The 9442-nt window shown below is 45.0% G+C and overlaps 2 protein-coding genes across 2 annotated transcripts; both read left to right on the forward strand.

The window, feature by feature from the left end:
* Nucleotides 1–687: 687 nt before the first annotated feature.
* On the forward strand, nt 688–2925 carry uts2d (urotensin 2 domain containing). The gene is made up of 5 exons (XM_063200093.1): nt 688–814; nt 1334–1438; nt 1562–1599; nt 2101–2158; nt 2413–2925. Exons 1-5 carry the CDS (start codon nt 715–717, stop codon nt 2436–2438), a joined length of 327 nt encoding a protein of 108 aa, XP_063056163.1. The 5' UTR covers nt 688–714; the 3' UTR covers nt 2439–2925.
* Nucleotides 2926–4190: 1265 nt separating this feature from the next.
* On the forward strand, nt 4191–8810 carry LOC134450244 (platelet glycoprotein V). The gene is made up of 6 exons (XM_063200094.1): nt 4191–4260; nt 4940–5251; nt 5498–5629; nt 5764–5856; nt 5947–6255; nt 7463–8810. Exons 2-6 carry the CDS (start codon nt 4940–4942, stop codon nt 8699–8701), a joined length of 2085 nt encoding a protein of 694 aa, XP_063056164.1. The 5' UTR covers nt 4191–4260; the 3' UTR covers nt 8702–8810.
* Nucleotides 8811–9442: the final 632 nt, after the last annotated feature.

Consider the following 9442-nt stretch of genomic DNA (forward strand, 5'->3'; position numbering starts at 1 on the left):
ATAGTATATGTATACCTGTATATGGAGGTAGTGGCGTAGAGTAGAGTAGAATAGAGTACAGTATAGTAGTACAGTACAATGAAGTACAGTACAGTACAGTAGGCCTACAGTATTTGTCACATGGTGTTAGATCCCAATGGGAATAGCACTAGAGACCAAAACATGCTGCGCTGATGACTGAGATGCGTTCAATCTCATCATGAAGGTTTAGTAGTTAACATTGTGCATGTGCATTGTGATTTTAAAAAGAAAACATTCTCTGTGAGGGAGATTACGGCAAAGCTATCGAGTAAAAGCAGCTTTGTGGCTTCAGTTAGTTCCTACATGAAGAGCAGATATTGTGAGGCACATTGGGTTGCCTTGTTGTGTATGAAAGGGGCTACTGTAAATAAATAAACTTGATGTGACTTGTGATATACAGCAGTGACGAGCGTCTGAGATGAGGTTGTCATACACAGTAGATGCCATGCAACTTCAGGTCTCCTGTAGTTTATGGTCAGTCCCTCAAGAAAGAAAATACAAAGCCTTGCCTGCCAGTGATTGGCTAAGGTAATGGATCCACTCCCTTCCACTCGACCCCCCTCCCCCTCCCCCTTTATTGATACAAATGATGGAGTTGCTCCTGATGCAAAAGGCAATCCAGAGCAGTTGTGTTTGCTAGACCAGAGGTGAGAGTGAGGAGTTTGGTGCTGTGCTGGGAGTCTATCTGATGTGATGGACGGGATGGTCTTTGCTAATGTCTTATTGGGTGTCCTGCTCATAGCAGCTCTTCATGGAGTTAACCCCGTGCAGACCAGAACCCTGCTGCCCTCCGGTGAGTCAGTATAGAATATGCAAGAAAATAGCTGTCATGTGTAAATCTATGGCTAATAAAACAAATTAGGCCCATGACACACCTTTTAAAATCGAATATCTGTAGGGTTTTTTTTTTAAAAGATTTTAAAAAATTTAATACACATTTTCAATGATGATATTTTTTTATTGAATCATATTTTTTTGAAGCACTCTGGCAATGTTTGTGTCAAATTGGTGTAATTACCTCTGCCAAGGAGGTTATGTTTTCGGTAGCGTTGGTTTGTTTGTTTGTTTGTTTGTTTGTTTGTTTGTCTGTTTGTCTGTCTGTCTGTGAGCCATGAACGGAGTTTATGAAGTAAGTTTAATAATGTCATTTCTACTCTAATAGTGCCCATAAGTCTAATAGGCCTGATGTGGTAATTTCTGGCCTTTACTCTATGTGTGCATAAGTCTAATAACGTGGTGATTTCTCAACTTTACTCTTGCGTCAATAAGTCTAATAACGTGGTGACTTCTCCTGTCTCTTTTCGACTTCTAGAAAACAATATTCTCCACTTCAGAGCCGGTGCAGATATCCAGAGTGAGATTCTGGCCCTGTTGTTGCGGCAACGTTTGCAGCCAGTCAGCAGAAAAATGCCTCTAGGTAATGTGCATGACTGTGCTTCACTTTCTTTCTAATTGGAAACTCTAAATGCACATGTGAATGCACATATGAGTGCAGATGTCACAGCATTCAAACTGGTCTCTGTTTTTTTAAATCCAACAGACATTGAAATTTTGGGCAAGGAGGAGGACCTGGAAAAGGTGACTATGTTTCCATTTTCAGAAAAGCAAATAAATATAAACTAAGAATCTCATAAAGACACAAATGACAGTGAAATCGGGTTGAACAGAACTGACTGATTGGTTGGGAGATTAACGATACACAGAGCAGACAGCCTGCAGTGTTGAAGTCCCAGTGTTCCAATTTAGTCTAGTTCCAAAATGTCTGCTGCACATTCTCAAACGATGTCAATGATATCTGATGTCTGATATGTCATTCAAAATGGCAGATTTACTACATTGACAAGATCCAGCTGTTCACATGAAAAGTGTGATGCTGCAAGCAAAAGGAAAAGTCAGAAATTGATAGTAGTACATTTTCATGAAATCTGTGAATGGGCATAATGCATTCTGGAAATAAACATTTTACTAAAAAGAGGTCTTATGCTTATCTGTAGCAAGGTTTTTCCCAAAGCACAAGTCATTTATTTATAGCAAGTCACAACAACTGTCTCAACGGTCTCTCCCTCTTATCTCCTCCAGCTGCAAAGGCAGATCATGCCCAGTACAGACGAGAAAGAACACAGGAAACGAGAAGAAGGTGTGTGTGTGTGTGTGTGTGTGTGTGTGTGTGTGTGTGTGTGTGTGTGTGTGTGTGTGTGTGTGTGTGTGTGTGTGTGTGTGTGTGTGTGTGTGTGTGTGTGTGTGTGTGTGTGTGTGTGTGTGTGTGTGTGTGTGTGTGTGAGAGAGAGAGACAGAGAGAGAGAGAGAGAGAGAGAGAACATTTGTGGATAAATTAATGGCCCATTTTCAGACAACGTCATCAATCATTTGTTTGTGTCTTCCTTTTTGTAGCCTGCTTCTGGAAATACTGTGTGTGATGTGGAGAATGTGGAGAATCAGACCCTATTACACAACTCTCCACTACAGAAAAGACCTGAAACAAACCTGGATAACAAACCTGCAGACCTCTGTATACCTGAAATGTTGATAAAAAGTAATGAATTGTCACTACGCTCAGAATTTTTTGTGAAGACAAAAGCTAAATTAGTTTTAAAGAAAGGTTCGATATCACATACAGTACACATGCATAGTTCGGATGGTACTGTAAGTGTTAATACACTACGATATTGTTCAGGAGTCATTCAGGCATGAATAGGCTTGACATACTCACAGTGTTCAATGTGATATGGTAAATAAACACGATAATCTGAACATTGTTAAAATGCCACCCTCTGCTGTTGGTAAAGATGAACTGCAACCAGTACTTACATGAAAACAGACCCTCATGGAATGTAAACTAAAGTGTCATTCTCAGTGACGGTGTGAAACCTTCCCATGTGTATTATAATACAATGCAACACAAATAAAAAAATATATGTAAAATGTGAAATATGAAAGCAAACTTTGTTGGTGGTGCATTATTTTCGTTGTTAAACTTAAGATTAAGCAAGACTGTGGTTTTGACATTTCATGAAGACGCTGTTGCCTTGTTCACACAGTCCACTAGTTAGTTAGTTAGAAACGTTATTGTCCCCAATGGGGAATTTTTTGTCAGCAGGTAAGGTACACACCAGGCAGGTTGTATTGCCTATGACATGATACAAAAACAAAGATTTAGGCCTAACACATTCACATTCACAATACACATTCACCCATAACAGACATGACATATCATTACATTACATAGCCTACATTACATAACATTAGCCTACTCTTCATCATTTCCTAGCCTCTCCTCATGTACACACCCTTCCTCTTTCCCACACCGGCCTTTTGTCTTTCAACCTCATGGTGTCACAGTCCCCCCATTGTTAACTTGTTTATGTCTGGCAAGGAGGTCATGCAGAGTTTGTGTGTCTATGTGGCCTACTTACTTTACAGCATTAAATGTGATTCCTTACTCGTTGTGGTCTGTGCTATATGACATTGCATTAAGATGAGCCAAGGCCCCATACAGCACTTCCTTATGCACACACATGATATCAATTCGTATGGTTTTGGGCATGGCAAGGGCTGTTCCCCCTCTTAACACAGTCAGTTGATATCTGTAAATAGGGACGGAATATGACTACACGGGCCCCTAGGCCAGACAACAAGAAAGGCCCCTTCTCCATTACACCGAGAGGTTCCAAAAGATTTCGGGGTTTAACCAAGATCTTAGAGAGACTTTGTCGTCGTGGGTATGGGAGTCTCTCCCTCAAGAAAGTGGGGTTGCAGGTTAACCATTTTAAGAAAATGTAACATTATGACATCACGTTGGGGGTTCCGCGGCCTCATAGGAGTCTATGTAGAACCTTAGAATCCTGGGGGAGTTCCCCCAACGTGATCTCATACCTGCAATCCCACCTAATTTTATACAGTATGAGGACATAAATATACAACAATAATGGTATGCTCTTTGTAGTGGGGAGCTTGGTATTCAGGGCCCCCTTGGCTCTTGGGGCCCTGGGCCCGGGCCCGATAGGCCTGAGTGTGCAGTGACCAGTCCTTGTCTGTAATTGTACAGCAAGTTACAAGTCATGAGTCATGCCTGTCCATCAGGGCGGCTGCAGCATGGCGTGTGGTCAGCGGCTGGAAGTCTTGGAGTTGCAGATAAATGTGGGAGCGCCACACCATCGTGACAGGGGATACAAAACCCCAATGGCAGCCTCATAAGCCCCATAAGCCAGCTATTAGAGTCCAGAGTACAGAGCTGAAGAGGTGAGTACCATCCAATGCAATAATACAGTGTATGTATTTACAGTGCACATCAAACGTTATTTAAAAAAATGTGCATAGAAGTTTGATACAACATCTGTTGAGCTTACAGAAGAAAAGTAAGATTAATAGCACGTAAATGACATATTGTTCAATTGCACTGTTCCATTAGATTGTTTCCTAGTGCACTGCACTCAGAGCTGTATGCTTGTTATTATATGTCATGTGTACTGTGGTTTGTGTAATGTGTAAGCTGGTTTGGTTTGGTTGTGTATTGATGAGACATATTAAGCAGTGACATTGTCATCTTGTTTTCATACAATATGAAAAAGGAAGTAGAGATGGAACATGAATGAATGAACAAATCATTAAAAAAGCTGATACTTTTATCCAAAGCGACTTACAGTTATTTACAGAGTATTTATTGCAGTCACCGGAGCTATGTGGGGTTAGGTGCCTTGCTTAGGGGCACTTCAGCCATGGGAGGAAGTATAGGGAGAGGTAAGGGTGGGATTCAAACCTGCAACCCTCTGATCTAAAGACCTATTCCCTAACAATTAGGCAATGGCTGCCCCATTGTTATTGAATCAATCAATAAATGAAGAATTAACATTTCTCTTCTGCTTTGAATGAATGAATGAATGAATGAATAAATGAATAATTACAAATTCTTTTTTGCTAGATGCCTTCAAACAGCATTCACATGGTGTCCCCAGCTCTCCAGCATGTCTTCCTGTGTGTCGTCATGGTCACGCTGCTCCTGGTCCCCTGGGTGTCCCCCTACTGCCCATCCAGCTGTGCCTGTAATGACGAGGGGGCGGTGTCGTGCACTGGCCCCCTGACGGAGATCCCACAACCCCTGGAGCTGCACACCTACCTGCTGGTGATGAAGCAGACCAACATGGCCGTGCTGCGAGAGGGAGTGCTGCAGCCACTCTACCTCCTGCTGCGGCTTATGATCAGCGGTAGCCTGCTAGACACCATCGAACCAGAGGTGATAGACGCCTATTATTATTACTGTTACTATTAATTGATTAATAATAATACTACAAGGTAGATAACGCAAGGCTCTTTGACAGTAGACCTATATGGCTCATGCTGCACTCCCAAATGCATACACAGACCATCAACTGGTATCATGTTTGCAGCTGTCATTCATTATTATTATTATTATTATTATTATTATCATTATTATTAATAATAAGAAGGATAATTATTATCTTATTATTATCTTCCCGAGGCCTTCAACATGTCTCCTCAGCTGCTGTCCATCAAGTTGTCTGGTAATCGCCTCTCCACGTTCCCGCTTGGCGTGTTCCGGAACCTTCCCAACCTGGAGCAGCTCCACCTGGACGGCAACCAGATCTCCATGGTAACGCTGGGGCTCCTCCAGGGGCAGGGCAACCGCACCCAGCTGATATAATAATAATTATTATTTTAATTAATTATTAAATATTATTCATTTTACTATGATTATCATTATTATTATTCTACTCTTGTGAGTAGGTGCCGCCGGAACTCTTCGAGGGGCTGGGGAACCTGACAGAGCTGGACCTGACCATGAACCAAATCTCACACCTGCAGGCTGACGCCTTCAAGGTACAGCATGCGCTTATCTAGTCCTTTCTCTTCACCTCTTGTCTAGCTAGGCCTAAAATGACTAAAATGACTCCACCTTACCTTTTGAAGAATCTGCACCGGCTGCGCTTCTTAAACCTGGGCAAGAACTCTCTGCAGCAGCTTCCCCCGACGCTGTTCCACACACTGCCCTTCCTCCAGTTCCTCATCCTCTACAACAACAAGCTCACGTCTCTCCCCACCGGTGCCTTCGACCACCTCCCCAACCTGCTCCACCTGAAGCTCCACAACAACCTGCTGGCCAGCATCCCGCCACACCTCTTCAGACACCTGCCGTACCTGCAGGAACTCACGCTGTCCTCCAACCAGCTGCGCACCTTACCTGAAGAGCTCCTCTATGGCCTGCCGCACATGACCAAGGTACATCACATCATACTACATTACATTACACTATATTACATTACACTGTACATTACATAACATTATACTACACTACATTACATTACACTACACTACATTACTTTACACACACATGGTCGAGGTACATTACATTACATTACACTACACTACATGACATTACATGACACACACTGTAAAGCTACATTACATTACATGTACATTACACACCATTACATTACATTATACCTTACTGAGGAGACACTCTACGTCCTGCCCTGTATGGTCAAGGTAGATTACATTACATATTACACTACATTGCATTACACCTGCTACGCTACGCTTCGCTACACCTGCACCTGACCCGCTACGGCTTGCCACACATGGTCAAGGTACATGTAAGGTTCAGCCATAATGCACTGCAGATAGTGAATTGTGGAACACAGCACCTGAGCTTCAGGCATAATGCACTACATGCATGGTCAAGGTAGATGTACAGTGTATGCTCCTGCCATGACGCACTACAATTCAGGTAGTGGATTACTTGCGGAACTCAAGACCTATGCATTTATAACGTAGTTTTGTAGTTTCTATTAGTACATTCGCTATAATATCATACTTTAGGCTTCAGTAATGTGTATAATGACAATACAATCTTTCTATTATATCTTGCGTTTTTATATAATTGTACATTGTTTCAATGACTAACTAGAAGCACTCAGAGAGCGCAGACCTCCGCCAAGGAAGCTGCTTGATACATTTGACTGTTACACCCTAAGTCTTTCTGCCTTGTTTTTGTGGAGTCCCCGCAATTCAATTTCTGGTCTCTAGGGGGCGTCTAGATAGTGAAGAATCTTTTAAAAAGTCCTGGTTCTGGTTTGTGATCCGGATCACCACCAGAATTTAATCACTTGTTCCTTAGGTCATTATCAACAAACCCACAAAGTTTCGTCCAAATCCGATTGGTTTTTGAGTTATGCTGCTGACAGACAGACAAACAAACAAACAGACAGACAGACAGACAGACGGACAAACCAACGCGACCGAAAACATTACCTCCTTGGCGGAGGTAATTATTGAAAACAATTTTGTGTGTGATTTCATGATGATACGTATTTCAGTAACCTGCATCTAAAACCTTCCCTGTGGACACATTTTTCTTTTATTGTGATGACTTGGTATCATTTCAAGGCCTAATGTATAGCCTCCGCTTTCTCCTCCTCTATTCCAGCTGACGCTGTTTAAGAACCCTTTTGAGTTCCTGCCGGAGCGCCTGGTTGGCCACATGCCGCTAGTGCGGGACCAGTTCCTGTACGACACGCAGCTCAGCACAGTGCCATGGAACCTGTTCGCCAACATGACGGGACTGGATAGGCTCAACTTGAACCTGAACGAGCACCTGAGTACACTGCCCGACGGCTTCTTCTGCTGCAACCGCAACCTCACCAAGCTCTCTCTGCGCTCCAACGCGCTGCGCAACCTGCCCCCTCGGCTCTTCAGCCAGCTGCCCAACCTCCAGACGCTGCAGCTCCTGAGGAACCGGCTTGGGTCTCTACCGGACGGCATCTTCCATGACCTGAGGAGCATAGAGGAGATTGAGTTGAACGGAAACGAATTGCAGACGTTGCCTGGCGACGTGTTTGCCACCGCAAGCTCGGCTCTCCGCAAAGTCACCCTTTCTGAGAACCCGTGGAACTGTGAGTGTATCATCATGCCTTTCGCAGCGTGGGTCAGGGGCAACGTGGCGCTGGTGGAGGACGAAGCAGCGGTGGTGTGCCAGGAGCCTTCACGACTCCAGAACGTCACTCTTGCAACTCTAACCCATCCTCTATGCCAGCCGCCCACCACACCAGTTATGACTACGACCCCAGAGCAGACGACAGGAGCCACCACAGCAGCTATCACCACAACTCCTAATTGGGCGTCCACTGCTGAGCCTCAATCCACAACTCCTGAATGGACAACTGTTGTTACGACTCCAGCAACGACATCGAAGCTCACGACACAAAGGCAAACGACACCGAAGCTTTCGACACCAAAGCTCACGACATCGTCAGCCCATACGACTACTCCTTCTGCTGCGCCTACCACAACCTCCACTCTGCCTGTAACTACGACAGCAGCAGTGACAACACCTGTTCCCACCTCCTCCTCTACCACCCCCACCCCCATCACCACAGACGCTGCTCCAGTGACCAGCCCTGCTGAGATCTTCTCCCACGTGCTGGTGGTGCTTGACGATGGGCCAGAGATCGTCCACTACAACCGCCGCGGCGACTGGGTGTACCTGTGGACAGTGCCCCCTAGCGGCCCTTATGGCGACTTCCTGATGACCCTGTATGTAATGTCACTGGTGGTGGGCGTGGCTCTATTGCTCGGAGGCATGTGCCAGTTCTACCGCCTGAGCCGGGCCATGCAGACGCTGGCGGCACAGAGTGGAGCTGAGGCTGAAGCACTATGGAGGAGATGAGGAGATGAGGAGATGAGGAGGAGATGAGGAGATGAGGAGATGATGAGGAGATGGGCAGGAGATGAGGAGATGAAATGAGAAAATGGAGAGGAGATGATGAGGAGATGAGATAATGAGAAGATGAGATGAGGAGATGAGGAGATGAGATGAGAAGATGGGGAGGAGATGAGGAGAAGAGGAGATGAGGAGATGAGGGGGAGATGAGGTGATGAGGAGGAGATCAGGAGGAGAGGAGGAGATGAGGGGGAGATGAGGAGATGAGGAGGAGATCAGGAGGAGATGGGGAGGAGATGAGGTGATGAGGAGGAGATCAGGAGGAGATGAGGAGATGAGGTGATGAGGAGGAGATCAGGAGGAGATGGGGAGGAGATGAGGTGATGAGGAGGAGATGGGGAGGAGATGAGGGGGAGATGAGGTGATGAGGAGGAGATGGGGAGGAGATGAGAAGATGGGGAGGAGATGAGGTGATGAGGAGGAGATCAGGAGGAGATGGGGAGGAGATGAGGTGATGAGGAGGAGATCAGTCTGTCTGTTTTGTTTATCATTTTCTGCACCTCTCTGTATCTTGCTCTTTCCTCCTCTTGGTCTCTCTCTCTCTCTCTCTCTCTCTCTCTCTCTCTCTCTCTCTCTCTCTCTCTCTCTCTCTCTCTCTCTCTCTCTCTCTCTCTCTCTCTCTGTATCTATCTTTCCCCCAACCCCTACCCTCTGTCTGTCTGTCTGTCTGTCTGTCTGTCTGTCTGT

The sequence above is a fragment of the Engraulis encrasicolus genome, chromosome 6, assembly GCF_034702125.1.
Source record: "Engraulis encrasicolus isolate BLACKSEA-1 chromosome 6, IST_EnEncr_1.0, whole genome shotgun sequence".
Taxonomy (NCBI): Eukaryota; Metazoa; Chordata; class Actinopteri; order Clupeiformes; family Engraulidae; genus Engraulis; species Engraulis encrasicolus.